We start from the raw sequence: 19,390 nt of genomic DNA on the forward strand, positions 1-19,390 counted from the left end.
CCATGGCCGCTGAGCCTGCGCGTCTGGAGCCTGTGCTCCACGAAGGGAGAGGCCACAACAGTGAGAGGCCCGCGTACGGCAAAAAAAAAAAAAAAAAAAAAAAGAGTCACACTAAACATTCACATTTCAGAGATCCTAAGAAGTCCTGAAATAATGACCCAGATTAACTTTATTTAACCCATCACTGCTAGCACGCATTTGATCACAGAATTGTTACCTCACATAAAATCCTGAGAGATGTTCTGAAAGAACATTTTCAGGAAATGTCAATGAAGATACTTACTTCAAATCTCCATTCCACTTTGCACAGACTTATTATTAGGTTGACTGTGTCATTTCTTCTAGGGTTTTCAAATTTTTCAAAATCTCTAACAGAATATGGGTCAACCAGGAGCCATTTTGGTATTCTGACATTAATCAATTCCCAGAATTCTTCCTTAAAACTAATTTCACTTTCTGCTTATTATTTTCTATATTTTTCACTATTCAAAGATGTATAAATTACTGAAAGGTTACAAATGAACATTTAGTCTACCTTTGTAGATATCATTTCCAATTTTTAAACAATTATAAGCATACTCAGTTTTTTTCAATATATGGAAACAGACAACAGAACAGCATGAAGTTGAAAAATGCATTCAAAACAAAACTGAAGTCAGTTGCTATAGATAGTGCTCGGACACACAACAGATGACACAGTTGACTAATAGCACCTAGAATCTCAGAAGAAAGTACAATTCCAACTCACAGCAGATTTCACTGAATTTTTAGTTTAAAAAAAAAAACCACATTAAAACAAACTGTGTGATTTTTAACTAAGAAAAATCCAAAGAGAATTCCATACTACAGCCTTAAATCTAAGTGCACCTGATAGTATGAAAAGAGGCTCAAAAACAACTAAAGATTGTGATTAAGTCATTTGGCATTGGGAGATTCGGGAATAGGTTACTGAAACAATCTGCTTTATTTTGTACCGAGGATATTTCTAAGGCCAGCTTTTGTCTGGAATAATAAAGGTTCGCTGATACTAAGGGCGCCTAGAGTGCCTCCTTTCAGGGAAGGAGAGAAGACAGTGACAGTGCAGTCTGGCAGGGCCTCTTCTGCTACAGAAGAGGAATTCTTCACAATAAGGGTTCCTGTGAAAGTGACCTGCTCAGCCTCTCTAATACCCGCCCTGAAGACACTCCCCTCCCTTTCTGAAGGTGGTACCTGCCAAGACTCAAGCCCTCTGGTCCCCTTTTGACATTTTCCGTGCCTCCTTACAGTGGAGCACTCACCCCCTGGGAGTGAAAATCTATGGATGATTTCTGAGCTCTCTCACCAATAGGCTGGCTCCTCCCTGCACAGCCTTTCCCACCCGGAAGCAGCTGCTCACGCAAGTCCTGCTGGTCCCAGCTGCTTCCTGGCCACACCTGCACATGACTTGGCATTTATAGATTTCTCTATCTCCCAGTTTCACTAAAAATGTAGTCTGTGATATGTTCCCAATTGTCTTTACTGTTCTGTAGGTTTTCCAGGAGGAGAGATAGCAAGATCGCCACCATACTCCTACCAGTACTTAAAGACCTTTCCCCTGTTTGTCATTTTCCTTCCACGCATACAAGAAAGCTAATCTACAATCTAAAAAAAATTCTCCACGTCAAGCCAAATCAGCCTATTTGGTCGTAATGCTTACCTCATAAGACATGTCAGAAGAGCCCAGGAATCAAGAGCCATTAAGACCAAGCTCCTCCTTTGACTGTGAGTACAGAGGTCAAGAAAGGTAATGAGATTTTGTCCAGGGCTAACCAACAGAGATAAAACAAGAAAACTCAAGCTCCTTCCAATGTATTACAGAGACTCCTTTGAGAAGGAATAGTCAGTACTCCTGAGTTTTCAAATGGTTTAGAAAGGCCCACTATCATGCAGACCCAGGAACAGGCGTGACAGCCAAATTGCACCAGGCCAGTTATCAAAATCCCGAGAAAACGTGCGACCTGATAGATAAATGAATAAATAATAATTGGTTGTAGCTAAGGAAAGATGACAGCAGAGAGTCCTAGCTGGGGAAGGATGTAGAAGAAAGTTGGAATTTGGCCAATTTTTAATTACAATCTTGGTCCTGTATATCCAATCACCAAATAACTCAGGGACTGGGTTTTCCTTTTAGTTGTACCGTCAGAACAGAATTTTCAAACACACACTCTTCTTTTCCACTACCCATTTCCACTCCCACTGATACCTGCCATATATCTTCCTCCCTAATTCTCCTAACCTCATCATCATATGGTCCAATAACCACCCCTCTGCCCTTGCTATGTGCATATCGAATTCTGCACTCAAAACAAACCAGTCTAAGTGACAATGGGCGCGAACAATTTCAAAGATCATTTCTTTCATTCTAAAGTTCTCTCACTGACTCTGTGAAAAGCTTCTGTAAGGAAGTGCCGATTAATAACCTACAGCTTTGATTTTAAGTGCTACAATAGTAATTTGAAAGAGTCATAACTCAGGAAAGATATCTAAGAAGCCCAGAAAAGAATTCATGCTTAAAAACAACTGATCTATCCATGAAAAGACTGCATTTATTTCTTGAGGAATCCGGATCTGCATTAAGATGCATGTTTGATTTGAAACTGGTCTTCTTCTGCCACCAAGTGTTAGCACACACTTCTAACCAACCAGTTTCTGCAATGTTCAAATCACAGAAATACAACGTCACTCAGTGTGAAAAATAAATCCAAAAGAATGCACTGTAAAAAAGCACTGACCTAAACAAGTAGTAGTCTAACCATGTGAAACAAATATACTCTAAAGAAATTATACAAATAAATAAATTTTAGCTACTCTTTCAGAGACAAAGCAATTTAATAAGATTTTCTGAGGCTTCATTCATCTGATTTAAAAAACTACAACTTTGAAAACACAGTGATAATCAAAATAGCTTTACAATACACAAAACTACTTTCAAGGGAATACCCTGGTGGTCCAGTGGTTAGGACTCCATGCTTTCACAGCTGAGGGTGTGGGTTGAATCTCTGGTCAAGGAACTAAGATCCCGTAAGCCGCATGGCACAGCCAAAAAAATAAATAACTACTTTTAATACTATCTTACGTGATATATTCCACTAGAATTTTATGAAACTAAGAAGCTGTAAAATTAACACATTGCCTAAATGCCTCCTGGTGTTAGAAAAATATATAATTATCCAAAAAAGTCTTATGTTTCCCAGAATCTCAGTTAGAGAACTTAGTTCTCTAGCTTGGGAACCAGAATACCATGCTGTGGCAGAGGAAGTTCCACATCGAGAAATTTGAAGGAGAGTTTCTATATATGTTGGTAGTGTATAGGAAAAGGTCAGGAGGATATACTAGTAGTGGTACCTAAGAGAGAGAAATTATATTGGGAGGAAGGGAGTAGGAGATTGGTGATGAGGGAAAAAAATGTATCTTTCACTCTGTAGGTTTGTATGTATCAATATTTGGATTTTTTACAGTGAGCATATATTCATCTAGCACTTCTGTAATTAAAATAACTTTTAAAATAACAAGTACTTGAAATGAGACAAACTTCCTAATATGAGTGAAAAAAAGTATTCCATTCCCCCCCCCCTTTTATTTCATTATCAATCTTAAGTAAACTGAACGCTGGTAATACATTCCACTATTGACTTTATCAATGGTCTGTCTCACCCTTGTAAATGAGTGGACCCAGAATGAAAACCCAGAAGAGAATTAGTGCTGAGAGAGGAAAATAGACAGCTGGAAATGTAAAACAAAAGTTAAGAAACTAAAGAGTCACATATTTTAAAATAATCTACATGCCAAACCACAAAGCATAATAAAAATCTACTGATGTGTATGCCACCTTTTCATATTGGTTTTAACTTTTGCAGTGGACCCATTGATTTGCTGCATAAAGAAAATACTGGCTCTGCATAGCACAGGGAGATCAGCTTGGTGCTTTGTGACCACCTAGAGGGGTGGGATAGGGAGGGTGGGAGGGAGGCTAAAGAGGGAGGAGATATGGGGATATATGTATACATATAGCTGATTCACTTTGTTGTACAGCAGAAACTAACACAACATTGTAAAGCAATTATACTCCAAAAAAGATGAAAAACAAAAAAAAAGAAAATACTGGCTATTTTAAGCCTGTACATCTCCAAGTATACTACTCTTCGGACCATCTGGATCAGAACCCCTGTCACACTTACTGAATGAAAGCCAAGGTCTTAGGTCCAATTCCAGGTCTGAACTTAGAGAATGGAAATCTGCAGCTTCAACAAGTACACCAGGTGACTCATGAATCCCAAAGTTTAAGACATATTTTCTTAAGCATTCAGAAACACTAACCATCATAATAGTAATAAATAGGAACAGACTGATCCCACAAATTAAAGACGAATATTCTTATTTGGCTTTCTGAAAGACAGTAAGATCTTAGTTTATTTTCCAAAGATTAACATTCTAATCAAAACAAAACACAACCTGATTTAGATTTTATACAGTCTTCAAGCAGGGACTGTTTCTATTTTGATCATCACTCTATGCCCAGCACCCAGTGTCTGACACATAGTAGGCATTTGATAAATAGTTGCTGAATTAGTAGGATTCGGACCAAGGAGCTCCCCACATAGAGAAATGAAACTGGATGGACAGGACTTGGCAAGTGGGAGGGAAGAAGATGAGAATGAGGTAAAGAGGGATTCTGGACGGGGCTCTGCAACTGAGGACGATGTGATCTCATTTCAGGCACTTAACTTCTAAGTCTCAGATCCCTTTTCTATAAAGTAAAGGAGCAGATTCTGTGAAATCAACTGCCAAGAAATCATTTAAAATGCATGCAGTCTGAAATGCTGAAATACAAATTCTAGAGTTAATTTAAACATCCCTTTCATAAACGTCCTTGGGTGCTCTCATTTCAAAGTTAATATTATAAAGACAGAAACATTTTGAAATGTGGGTATTACCTTCACCACTGATTTGTCATTCTGTGATTAAGTTTGATACCACTGGGAAGAGGACAGTCCATTTGAAAGCAAAACAAGAAACATAATGAGTAAAAAAAAAGTAAACTGTCAGTCTACAGGTTTTGTCAGTTGTTATCATTCCTAATTCCCAAATCTATGATTTACACAAATGATTTTACGTAAATATTCTGGAATGGTACCTAATATAGTTATTATTTAATGTGGGCATAGCTATTTAAAAAAACATGCAAGACATTGTGGGGGGGGGATTTTTTACAATAGTTTGTAGAAAACTCATAACCACAGGATGGTCAACCACCCAAACACATGTTTTTACAGGACCAAAAAAGACTTTCTGAGCACAGAGACATTAAATACAAACTGTTGAATTTAGAAAAAAGATCTACTTACTAATAAACATGACCTTCACTTATAGAGCTGCAAATCAGTCTTAACTGCAGCAAAGGGTCATGGAGAGTAGGAACGAATACTAATCTGCATGCCCATCTCCAAAACTCTGGTACATCAGAGCAGGTCAGCAGATGTCTTAATCTGCATGAGAACCTCCCTAGGCTGAAATGGGAAAAAAAAGGAAGGGTGCCCTTAGGATTCCAAGTGAACTGCTCGTGACTCCAGAAAAAAGTCCAAAGTTACTCCAGCCTCTGAGAGAGGAGGCAGTGGCCTAGGAAGGCAGAAAGCCACCCTGAGATAGGGGAAATCAAAAGACATGTCCCCTGGCTGTGGCACTGCTGACCATTCTCAGGGAGAAGTACTTTTAAGTACTGAGCTGGGGAGTGGGGAGCCCTTCTGTTACCCTCTTACCCAGTCCCTGGAACACTTGTTCCACACCCTCAATAGAGACAACTGCTGAAAGAGCAAAGTGGCTTTTTGGAAACCTTGAAAGAGCTTCGTAAAAGGGGGGTGGGGCGAAGCTTGTCCCACCTTGAAGAACCCAGCCTCAGGAAGCAGCACCAGTGTATGCAGGCCAGTGGAGAAAGCTTTGAGCACAGCAGGCTGCAAACAACCAGAAGCAAAGAACGCAGCGAAATACAACTCTGGCACTGCCCCCAAGGCTTTCCAAGGGATGAAGCAGATGTGGCAACAGATGAAGCAACAGTAAGTGATGGTCAGAGTGTGAGGCTAACAGCCACGGTGGCAAAGGAGGGGACAGCTGCCATGGCCTCCATGGAGGCTCTTGAGCCAACTCAGCATCCTTGGGAATTGGAACCAGACTGACTTGGAATTCCAGGAGCAATAGTGGCAGGGGTGCCGAAAAGCACTACAAATGCCCCTCATGCCCCAACCATGCTCAGGGCTGGTGCGGCTGGCAAAACAGGGCTTATAGGAAAAACGTCCACTTACCTTCTTCCGGAGCCATCGTGCTTTGGACAATTTCATGAAGGTCAGATGAGGCTTAAAAGTTCTGCTTTGTCCTGTCAAGATACCTTTTTCTTGAAATGTCCTTTTTGCAGCATCTGAAGAAAATAAAAAGCAGCACAAAAATGTTACCATATGATAACCATATGAGACAAGAATCTAAAAAAGAGTGGATATATGTATATGTATAACTGAATCATTTTGTTGTACACCTGAAATTAACACAACATTGTAAATCAACTGTTCTCCAATAAAATTAAAATTTAAAAAAAATGCTACTATAACACATGGCAGTCTTTAATCATAAAAATGGCATTTCAAAAGATAAATTATCTTATATGAAAGATTATAAACCGGTTTGAGATTTTTTTTAAGAGAGGAAAAAACACAATACGTATGATAACAAACACATTACAACAGTTAAATCTGCAGTGATGTCAAACTTTCGGTAAAGCACACAAAAGCCACAATTTGACAAGGAAACATTTAATAAATAAAATAACTCTTGGCTGATGTGATGCAGATTTCACACAATATCCCAGTGGTGTCCATATTTATAAAAAAGGACTGGCTTATCTGTAAACCCTCATATCTAAAACTTCTGCTTCTAACCAAGATAGAATAACAGGAATCGGATTTACCCTCCCATCTAAAACAACCAAAAAAAAGGACAAAGTATACGAAACAATGGTTTGCAAGACACTGTACACCAGGCAATGAAGGTCGGTGATCCCTCAGAGATAAGAAACAGACAAGGTAAGCCCTACAATTGTCCAGCTTACATCCCTGGGTGTCTAGGTCTCTGCTCAAGGAAGAGAAACACAGATGCAGCCCAGTCATCACACTAGGTTCAGAAAAAAGAGCAGAGAGTAGAAAGACCAAGGCATCTGGAGCTCATGGGACAGAGTGCCAGAGAAGTGAGTCCTGCAGAGAGAAAACTGCAGAGATCTGCAAAGGGTCCCCCTAGTGGATTCAGCTAAGCCACTGACCAGCACATGTGTGTCAGCAAACTACCAGAGGTTGGAAAACACACTCCAAAGGATTAGGGAGAACATGCCCAGCTGTCACCCAGGGTTAGGAATTCTGTCTGTTCCCATCAGCCAGACTGGAAAATCTCAAGATTCATGGGACACTGGGCAGAGTAATCTAAGGGTCTTGCCTCAGTGGACAGGAAAAATTAGCTCTGGCCTAGTACTGCTCTAGTCCCACCTATCAAATCTTAGAAGCAAGACGCCAAAAGAAAAACCTGTTTCCAAGTAATTTAATTATGTCCCAGAACCAAGCCTAAGAATAATTATAGTAAAACAAATTATCCAACACCCAACAAGGTAAAATTTATAATGCCTGATATCTAATCAAAAATGACCAGGCATATAAACAAACAGGAAAATATGAGCCACAATGAGAAGATAACTTAATTCATCAAAAGTGACCCAGAACTAACACAGATGTTAGAATTAGCAGATAAGGGCTTCAAAGTAGTTATTATAACTATACTCTTTCTGTTCAGAAAGTTAAGTTCAGACATGCAAACTATTAAAAAAAAAAGACCCAAATTAAATTTATAGAGATTAAAACTGCAAGGTCTGAGAAAAATAAATTAGACGGAATTAAGAACAGATTAGACACTGCAGAAAAAAAAATCAGTGAACTTGAAGACATAACAATAAAAACCACCCAAAAAAAAACAGAGAAGAAAAAGAAATAAGAAAAAAAAAAAAGGAACAGAACATCAGTAAGCTGTGAGGCAACTTAGGTTGCCAAATATATGTGTAAGTGGAGTCCCTGAAAAAGAGGCAAGAGAGAAAGAGATAGAGAAGATACTTGAAGAATTAATGGCTGTTAGGGAATGAGAACTATACCACAACCACAATGGAAAATAATCTGAGCAGTTAACTATTGAAATTTAAGCTGCACAAGCATTTTGAACCAGTAATTCCAATATTAGGAAAATACACAAAAATAAATAAAAGTACCAATACATAAGATTCTATATAGAAGATACTTTGCATTGTTTGAATTATCACAAACTGGAAATAACCTTCATCAATAAAGAAATGGGGGGCTTCCCTGGTGGCGCAGTGGTTGAGAGTCCGCCTGCCGATGCAGGGGACACGGCTTCGTGCCCCGGTCCGGGAAGATCCCACGTGCCGTGGAGCGGCTGGGCCCGTGAGCCATGGCCACTGAGCCTGCATGTCCGGAGCCTGTGCTCCGCAACGGGAGAGGCCACAGCAGTGACAGGCCCGCGTACAGCAAAAAAAAGAATAATAATAATAAAAAAATTTAAAAATAAAAATAAATAAATAAATGGTTGTTAAATTACCATAGGGCCATACTAAGAGCTATCATAATGAAAAGAATGAATTAGAGCTACATATATTGACCTGAAAAGACATCCATGATATCTATTAAGCAAAAACAGGCAAGCTGCATGGTTACTATATCCATAACATGATATCATGGTTTAAAAGAGAGAGAAAGAAAGAAAATAAATGCTAAATATTTATGTTTTTATTAGCATAGAAAAATAGTATAGAATACCTTAGAATGGAGGTCGAGATTGAACAGAGGCAGAAGAGAATAGTAATGTTTTCTTTATACATATTTATATTGTTTGAATGATTACAATGAGCATGTATTACTTTTGAATGAAAGATTTAAAAATAAGAAGCACAATAACAAACTGACAATACATTAGCAATATAACATTGCTACGAGTGCACAAGCATCATAGTAGAATGCACAAATAGGAGAGATTCCTTTGCCACATGTGTGAAAAATCCATCCCTTTCAAAGACCTTTGGTAAACAACTTTTTGTTTGGTCTTTTTATCATAAAATCAGGGCTAATACATAAGTCAATTTTAAAGATAAGAAAACTGAAACATAAGATGTTCAAGGTCACACCCCTTGTTAGCAGTTAAGAAGGAACTGTGATCCACGTGCCCTAACTTCTACCCTTGTCATCTTCAAGCTGGCTGAAACCCCAGCTTGAACCCTGGGAGTAAGGAAGGGCACAGAAGCTGCCTCAACAACTCAATGAGGAAGAGGAAGGCAGTGGATTCTGCCGCCTTCCACCATGCCCACACACATTGGTTTCAGTCAGAGAAGTTCCCCTGTTTTACACATTGAGCTTCTGAGTACCATTTCATTTTTTTAAAGGATTCCAATACTTACCAAAAAGAAAGTTTGAAAAGCAATGATCAAAAAACTTATATAGGGTCCCTTCAGTAGCAATAATCTCACCAATAATGTCCAAAAAAAAAAAACAGAAACTGGTAAAATATAGGACACAGAATATACCTTTGAATCTCAAATAAGACTATATTCAATCTACTTTTTAAATTTATTTATTTCTTTATTTGGCTGTGCTTAGTTGCGGCATTCAGGATCTTTAGTTGCAGCATGCGGTATCTTTTAGTCGCGGCATGAAGGCTCTTAGTTGCAGCATGTGGGATCGAACCCGGGCCCCCTGCATTGCGAGCACGGAGTTCTAACAGCTGGATCACCAGGGAAGTCCCCACATTCAATCTAAATATTCAGTGACAAATCATTAGAGAAATACAAATCAAAACCACCATGAGGTATCACCTCACACTGGTCAGAATGGCCATCATCAAAAAAATCTATAAACAATAAATGCTGGAGAGGGTGTGGAGAAAAGGGAACCCTCCTGCACTGTTGGTGGGAATGTAAATTGATACAGCCACTATGGAGAACAGTATGGAGGGTTCCTTAAAAAACTACAAATACAACTACCATACGACCCAGCAATCCCACTACTGGGCATATACCCTGAGAAAACCGTAATTCAAAAAGAGTCATGTACCACAATGTTCACTGCAGCACTATTTATAATTGTCAGGACATGGAAGCAACCTAAATGTCCATCGAAAGATGAATGGATAAAGAAGAGGTGGCACATACATACAATGGAATATTATTCGGCCATAAAAAGGAATGAAACTGAGCTACTTGTAATGAGGTGGATGGACCTAGAGTCTGTCATACAGAGTGAAGTAAGTCAGAAAGAGAAAAACAAATACCATATGCTAACGCACATATATGGAATCTAAAAAAACGGCACTGATGAACCTAGTGGCAGGGCAGGAATAAAGACGCAGACGTGGAGAAGGAACTTGAGAACACAAACGGGGAAGGGGAAGCTGGGACAAAGTGAGAGAGTGGCATGGACATATATACACTACCAAATGTAAAATAGATAGCTAGTGGGAAGCAGCCGCATAGCACAGGGAGATCAGCTCGGTGCTTTGTGTCCACCTAGAGGGGTGGGATAGGGAGGGTGGGAGGGAGGCTCAAAAGGGAGGCGATGTGGGGATATATCCATAAATGTATACCTATAGCTGATTCACTTTGTTGTACAACAGAAACACAACATTGTGAAGCAATTATACTCCAATAAAGATAAATAAATAAATAAATAAATAAATAAATATTCAGTGAGAAACTATCCCTTTTAAGTTCAGCTAATTCTCATCAATGTTAAGTATGTCCTAATTTTTCTAACAATTAGAACCATAAGCCTAGTGAAAGATTATCTAATGTTTCAAGGAAATGTGTCCTTAAAAATAAAAGATACACCAGGTACTGTTCTGGGTGCCGGGGATACAATGGACAAAATAAATCCCCAGCCCTCAGGGAACATCCAAATATATTGGGTGCCACAAACAAATAAATACACAATGCCGGGTATCACCAAGTGATACCAAGAAAAATAAAGCAGTAGGGGTATACAAAGTGATGTGGAAGCAAAGGGGTTGTTATTTCAGAGAAGGTGGTCTGGGAATCCTGTTCCAAAGATGAGACATTTGAGAAGCTAGCTACCTGGATGAGGTCTAGAAGAGAATCACGTGTGTATCTGGAGCGAGGCTGCTCATGGCAGAAGGAACAGCTTCCATAGTGAAAAGTGGTTAGTAGGTCCAAAAGCAGTAAAAGGGTAGGATGAGGAGATCGGGGAAGAGGTAGGAAAGGGGTTTAGAGAAGTGGGCAGGGGCCTTACGAGGCATGGCAAAACCTTTGGATTGTATTCTAAGTATGGTGGGAAATTCTGAGGGTTTTAAGCGAGGGAAATTTATGTATGATAGTAACTTTCTTTACTCATCTATATTTCAACTGAAATATACATGTCTTCCTGGTGAGAGCAATGGAGTCTCAGGAGATTGAAAGCGCTCCTCTCTTTCCCTGGAAATGTATTAGTTGAAGGAAAGACAGCTAAATGGAGTGTCACAGTGTTTAAGATGGGGGGGAGGGGGAGCACTGGGGTCTTGGGTCACCATCTGGCATCTCCTGAGACATGTACCAGACTTGGCTTTTGAAGTTGTATCCTCCCTTGTTCCCCTATACAATGACTCTCTGTAATTTCTGTGACCTCGCAGGTACACAAGATTTCATTCTATTGCTCACGAACTCATAAACTCAATGGAGCTGAGGCCCCTTACCACCCTTCCACTATTTTTTTTATATTTATTTATTTATTTATTGGCTGTCTTTGGTCTTCCTTGCTGCGCGCGGGCTCTCTCTAGTTGCGGCGAGTGGGGGCTACTCTTCGTTGTGGTGTGTGGGCTTCTCATTGCGGTGGCTTCCCTTGTTGCAGAGCACGGGCTCTAGGAGGGCAGGCTTCAGTAGATGCGGCACGCAGGCTCAGTAGTTGTGGCTCACGGGCTCTAGAGCGCAGGCTCAGTAGTTGTGGCTCACGGGCTTAGTTGCTCCACGCGTGTGGGATCTTCCCGGACCAGGGCTTGAACCCGCGTCCTCTGCATTGGCAAGCGGGTTCTTAACCACTGCGCCACCAGGGAAGCCCCCTTCCACTACTCTTGAGCACACAGAAAAAGCAGAGTTCCCCAGTGCAAAGGTGGAACTGGTGAGAATACTATACAGCCATCCATCACAGAAGACCATCCTCTCTTCACCTCCACTGCCACTCTGGCTTTGCTACCTCTATGGACACGTCTCAGAAGCAGAGCACAGGTCACTTCTGCTCTCAGACTTAGGGTGTTTCTGTTGCTTCGTTCAGGGGATGATGGAGGGGCAAGAATTCACACTCTAGCTTAGCCTCTGACTCTCTCCTTCACCCAAACTAGGGAATCTTCCCTAGCATCAGGTCAGGAAAAACACCATTATCCTTTGTTGTTGAAACCCCAAAGCCCTTTCTCTGTTTTTTCTGCTGTATTCTCTCTCTTCTGAGCATGAGGTGCCACTGCTTGGAGGGGGGGCTAGGCATTAAAGAAGGGATACAAGAAACACACAGACAAAAACTCGGTATCTCAAAATATTATCCCATCACATTTTCAAAAATCTTCCTCTGTTATTTTACGTCTGTAATATCTACCAAGTGCTAGTATGTGCTAAATGTGATGTTTTGATCGGTTTGTAAATTTGGGGCATGTCCTAAAACCCTTCACTGTGAGTCACTGCCACCATATGATTTTTCCTCTCTCTTCCATGGTAATAGAAAAGGTTAAGCAACAGACCATTAAAATACCAAGAAAACACTAGTTCTTAGTTGTAAGCAACAGATGACAACTTTGGCTGAGTTAAGCAGGAAAGGAATTTACATAATAACACTGAGAGGACTAGAGTTGCAGGCTGGAAGGCTAGGAAGCCAAGATGTCCAACATTACAGTGGATAACAGGTCCGGGGATGCCACCACCTCTCCCAGCTGGCACTACTGAAGCCATGCACACACACAAAGGGCAAGAACTCTTGTCACCTGCCTTAGACACTGATGACACAACCTATCCCCACAATGGATTCTGCACAGTCCTTTTTTGCTCAGGTTGCTAACTTCTGACTCAAAGTCTGGGCCAAAGCAAGATCATGTAACACCAAAAAGAAAAGTCTGTGAAAGCACATATCTGACATGAGAGATAGTGGGGAAGAGTTTAGATACTAGGCAACCTAAACAAAAAGACAACAATCCAGCATATGCATGTTTAAAGAAGACTGTATTCGTATCAATTACGGTCATGCCTCAGAGATTCTGAGGGTTCAGTTCCAGACCACCACAATAAAGCAGAATATCACAATAAAGCAAGTCACACAAATTTGGGGGGGGGGGACATAAAAAAGTTATATTTACACTATACTGTAGTCTATTCAATGTGCAATAGCATTACACCTAAAAACAATGTACTTTATTGTTAAAAAATTCTAACCATCATCTGAGCCTTCAGTGAATACTAATTTTTTTTGCTGGCATAGGCAGTCTTGCCTCAATGTCAATGGCGGCTGATTGATCAGGGTGATGGCTGCTGAAGGCTGGGATGGCTGCGGCAGTTCCTTAAAATAAGACACCAGTGAAGTTTGCCGCATTGATGAACTCTTCCTTTCACTTGAACGCTTAGAGGCCATTGTAAGGTTATTAACTGTCCTAATTTCAGCATTATTGTGTCTCAAGGAATAGAGAGGCCCAAAGAGTGGGCGAGAGATGGGGAAACGGACAGTCAGTGGAGCAGTCAGAAGACACACATTTATTAAGTTGGCTGTCTTATATGTGCACGGTTCATGGTACCCCGAAGATCACTGACCACAGATCACCACAACAAATATAACAATCACGGAAAAGTTTGAAATATTGCAAGGATTACCAAAATGTGACACAGAGACATTAAGTGAGCAAATGTTGTTAGAAAAATGTCACTGATAGACTTGCTCTATGTAGGGTTACCTTCAATTTGTTTAAAAAAAAAAAGCAGTATCTGTCGAACACAATAAAGCGAAGAGCAATAAAACAAAGTCTGCCTGTACTGTTACAATTAACACCTTTTAGTTCATATAATCACAAACAGGTATATCTTTTCTCAACTACCCTGTCATAACCCAGCTTGAAACTTCTTTATTTTGGCATATTCTCAACTGTTTTAAGCACACCTAATATCAAAACATTAAGCTGAATATTATAAAACTGTCATTTTTATTGCTCAAAAACAGTCAAATATTGGCAATGTCTGATGGTTTAACATATACCATAATGGACTAACTTACTAAATTCCTAAAATTTGACTAAAGAGATTAGGGCATATTTTCTAAGTGTTCAAGTATTTGAAGAATTATCACACAGAAGAGCTTCGGATGGCAACTTAGCAACGTGTTCACACCAACCCTCAAAATAGAAATGGCTAGAAAGTGTCAAAGGTAAAATTCATTTGTTAAGTTATTTACTGAGCAGTTCTCTTATGTGCCAGGCACAATATATCCTGAAGACAGCAAACATGTCCCTGCTTTTATGGAGTTTATAGTCTCATGGGACAGATTTTAGCCCAAGAAGAAGACAATGTTTAGAATTATCAGAAAATACAAGAGATATAAGGAAAGGAGCTTTGTTAACAGAAATCAAAATAGTAGGTATTTGTATTGTTCATTACTCTCTACATTTGCTTATACATATTCTTTTATTTGCTATATCAATATTATTATAAATTGATTCTAAAGAAATAACATTTTCTGATTTACTGGCTTCAGTTACATCAAATTTTGATCCAACGGTTCTCATTATTCATTGGGCCTGAACTCCTTGATGATGGATATCTATCCACAATACCGGTTTAAATAATATTTGTCACAAAGCACATTTCATTTTTATTACTGTGTTTTTCCAGCAGAGTATATTCTCTAGGTACATAGAAATATGGGGAACAAATGTCACCTTCATTTGAGAAAGTATTTCTTAGGATTGACTCTATATTCCTAATATAATCTACAAGGATAATCTATTGCTTAGCCAGAATACTGGGTAATGGTTATAGAAATATCATTCTTGAGATCAGAAAAATTCTTGCTAGTGTGAAAACCACATGTCATTTTTCATCTATGTTAACTCATGTTCTGGAAGAGAAGCTTATGAATATTTTAAGAAATTGTTCAATTCCTCCTAGTACCAAAGACATTCTTTCAAGCACTAAATAGAACAGCACATAGCAAATACATCAGATATTCTTCAAAAGTCATCTAAGAAAGCTCCCTAAATAATATAATTCACCTCATATTTAAAGAAGCAAATTGTCTGAAGAACAATTTCTTAATGTATATTTTAAACACAAGGAGACTGCTGTATAAAAGAACATCAAAATGAATAATAAAGAGACAATACTTTTGTAATCCTAAGTAATACAATTTTATCTATTTTTAACTTTTTATTTTTTGTATTTATTCAATTCCTTCCCATACCTGAAAAGAAGCAGTGTTCCTGGAGCATACTGAGGGAGAAGAGAGAAGCAGGGTAAGACAGGAGACCTCAGCAGCAGACCAGAACACAAGGATACCGTGGGCCATAGCAAGGAGTCTGGAAAGTTGTGATAGACAGCTATACCCAACTTAAGGTCTCAGAGTCATTCTGGCAGATGAAGAGTCAAAGATTTCACTATGCTTACAAACTGCTGGAGCGGAGTATAGGAGGCTACTGTCAAAAGAAGTTAAGGGATTTCAAGAAAAGGAACAGTTGTAATGGTAGTAGTCGGGGGGGTAATTATTATTATTATTACTATTATTATTATTACTAATGAGAATAGCTACCATCTATTTAACACTGTACATGTGCCAAACACTATACCAAAGCACTTCATGTGTATTATCTCATTTTGTTTTGAGAATAGTTTCTCTTATGTTCGTTTTACAAATAAGGAAATTAAGTAAGGAATTAGATAGATTGCTTAAAGTCACTCAGCTGGTCACAGGCTGCGTTGTGGGTCAGGGAACAGGCCAGCAATCAGCTCTCACTGACCTCACAGCTCACTCTGAGCCAGGATGGTTGGATGGCTGTGCTCACAGTGCTGCAGCAAGAGCGGACAAAGCCCTCAATGCCCAAGAGGAAATATTCAGACAACAGCAGAAAGGAGAGGTAGAGGGTAACAAAACCTGACACCATGAACCACCAATTAAAAAAGGCTTTTGTGTGAGGGCAAAACAGGGACAAAGCAAGAAAGAACTCAGAGAAAGTGGGTGACATTTCTGGGTCCCATGGTCTGAGGCATTTGGTGCAGCGAGGAAGCGATGCCCTCAGACTGGAGCCGGGCTTCAGCTTAGGCAGGAAGGTAGAGGGGGTGCTCCCAGAAACTGGTTAGGAGTCCCGTTGTTCATTTACAATGTAACAGACGAGCATAGTGATTATGAACACAGGATCTAGTGGGAGTGGCAAGATGGGTGAAGGAGGTCAAAAGATGCAAACTGCCACTTATTAAAAAAATAAGTCCTGGGGATGTAATGTACAGCATGGTACCCATACGTAATAATACTGTCTTGCATATTTGAAGGCTGTTTAAAGAGTAAATCTTAAACATTCTCATCACAAGAAAAACAATTTTATAACTATGTGTGCTGATGGATGTTAACTAGACTATTGTGGTGATCATTCTGCAGTATATACAAATATCAAATCATTATGTTGAACACCAGAAACAAATATAATGTTATAAATCAATTATAGCTCAATTTTTTAAAAATCTAACAAGAGGAGAATAGTAAAATAAATTTTAATGCATTAGAATATTATACAGCCAGTAAAAGTAATGTTTTCGGAGACTATTTCATGACAATGATAATGGTAGCTAACATTTCTTAATTGGGCATTTATTCTGTACCAAATATTCTTCTTTATGTAGACTGTATATCACACATACGTTATAATAAATAACACTAACTGTTAAAAAAAAAGAACACAGGTTTGTCACTTCACGCCTCACGATATTGCAGTGCTTATGTTCAAATGACCCTGATTTTACTTAATAATGACCTCAAAGTGCCAGAGTAGTGACACTGGCAATTCAGATATACCAAAGAGAAGCCGTAAAGTGCTTCTCTGAAGTGAAAAGACGAAATTTCTCTGCCAAGGAAAGAAAGAAAATCATATGCTGAGGTTGCTGAGATCTACGTAGATCCATGTGTCTTCTCTTCAACATCCCTGGTGGAAAGTCCAGGTTATTTGTAAGAAGACAGCAGAGAAGGAGGGAGAAGTAGAGTACATATCAAAAGGCTTCCAAAAGAAAGGAGCTGCAAGGAATATTCTATACAACATCAGCATCTTATAGCTTTTCTGAGTTGCTGACAGAGTCTTGGTGCTCCAGCAGAGTGTTAGGCCTGAGTCTCTGAGGTGGGAGAGAAGAGTTCAGGACACTGGTCCACGAGAGACCTCCTGGCCCCACGTAATATCAAATGGCGAAAGCTCTCCCAGAGATCTCCATCTCAATGCTAGTAATTAGCAAGTGGCGAAAATCTCCCAGAGATCTCCATCTCAATGCTAAGACCCAGCTCCACTCAACGACCAGCAAGCTACAGTGCTGGACACCCTAAGCCAAACAACTAGCAAGACAGGAACACAACCCCACCCATTAGCAGACAGGCTGCCTAAAATCATAGTAAGTTCACAGACACCCCAAAACACAACACCAGACATGGTCCTGCCCACCAGAAAGACAAGATCCAGCCTCATCCACCAGAACACAGGCACCAGTCCCCTCCAACAGGAAGCCTACAAACCCACTGAACCAAACTTACCCACTGGGGGCAGACACCAAAAACAAAGGGAACTACAAACCTGCAACCTGCAGAAAGGAGACCCCAAACACAGTAAGCTAAGCAAAATGAGAAGACAGAGAAATACACAGCAGATGAAGGAGCAAGGTAAATCTCACCAGACCAAACAAATGAAAAGGGAACAGTCTACCTGATAAAGAATTCAGAGTAATGATAGCAAAGATGATCCAAAATCTTAAAAATAGAATGGAGGAAATACAAGAAATGTTTAAAAAGGACCTAGAAGAAGAGCAAAAAAACAATGATAAACAACACAATAAATGAAATTTAAAACTCTCTAGAAGGAATCAATAGCAGAATAACTGAGGCAGAAGAACGGATAAGTGACCTGGAGGATAAAATACTGGAAATAACCACTGCACAGCAGAATAAAGAAAAAAAAAATGAAAAGAATTGAGGACAGTCTCAGAGACCTCGGGGACATTAAACGCACCAACATTCGAATAATAACCGGGGCACGAACCCGCGCCCCCTGCATCGGCAGGTGGACTCTCAACCACAGCGCCACCAGGGAAGCCCCCACCAAACCAATTTTACAACAAATCCTAAAGGAACTTCTCTAGGCAGGAAACACAAGAAAAGGAAAAGACCTACAATAATAAACCCAAGCCAATTAAGAAAATGGTAATAGGAACACCATATCAATAACTACCTTAAATGTAAACGGATTAAATGCTCCAACCAAAAGACATAGACTGGTTGAATGGATACTAAAACAAGAACTGTATATATGCTGTCTACAGGAGGCCCACTTCAAACCTAGGGCCACATACAGAATGAAAGTAAGGGGATGGAAAAAGATATTCCATGCAAATGGAAATCAAAAGAAAGCTGGAGTAGAAATTCTCATATCAGACAAAACACACTTTAAAATACACACTATTAGAAGAGACAAAGAAGGACACTGCATAATGACCAAGGGATCAATCCAAGAAAAAGATATAACAATTGTAAATATTTATGCACCCCAAATAGGAGCACCTCAATACTTAAGGCAAATGCTAACAGCCATACAAGGGGAAATCGACAGTAACACAATCATAGTAGGGGACTTTAACACCCCACTTTCACCAATGGACAGATTATCCAAAATGAAAATAAATAAGGAAACACAAGTTTTAAATGACACATCAAACAAGATGGACTTAACTGATATTTATAGGACATTCCATCCAAAGGCAACAAAATACACTTTCTTCTCAAGTGCTCATGGAAACTTCTCCAGGATAGATCATATCTTGGGTGACAAATCAAGCCTTGGTTAATTTAAGAAAACTGAAATCATATCAAGTACCTTTTCTGACCACGAGGCTATGAGACTAGATATCAATTACAGGAAAAAATCTATAAAAAATACAAACACATGGAGGCTAAAAATACAGTACTAAACAACCAAGAGGTCACTGAAGAATTCAAAGAGGAAATCAAAAAATACCTAGAAACAAATGACAATGAAAACACGAAGACCCAAAGCCTATGGGATACAGCAAAAGCAGTTCTAAGAGGGAAGTTTA

The 19,390-nt window shown here is 39.5% G+C and overlaps 1 protein-coding gene across 5 annotated transcripts in view; it reads right to left on the bottom strand.

The window, feature by feature from the left end:
* The window catches only part of AKAP7 (A-kinase anchoring protein 7), a 152,748-nt gene that overhangs the window by 86,385 nt on the left and 46,973 nt on the right, over positions 1-19,390 (bottom strand). For all 5 annotated transcript variants that reach the window (XM_024122715.3, XM_055087499.1, XM_028494446.2 and 2 more), the window contains exon 6: positions 6,315-6,427. In XM_024122715.3, the coding sequence (XP_023978483.1) occupies positions 6,315-6,427 (113 nt within the window). The remainder of the gene's footprint in view (positions 1-6,314; positions 6,428-19,390) is intronic.

Source organism: Physeter macrocephalus, chromosome 10 (genome assembly GCF_002837175.3).
Source record: "Physeter macrocephalus isolate SW-GA chromosome 10, ASM283717v5, whole genome shotgun sequence".
Classification (NCBI taxonomy): domain Eukaryota; kingdom Metazoa; phylum Chordata; class Mammalia; order Artiodactyla; family Physeteridae; genus Physeter; species Physeter macrocephalus.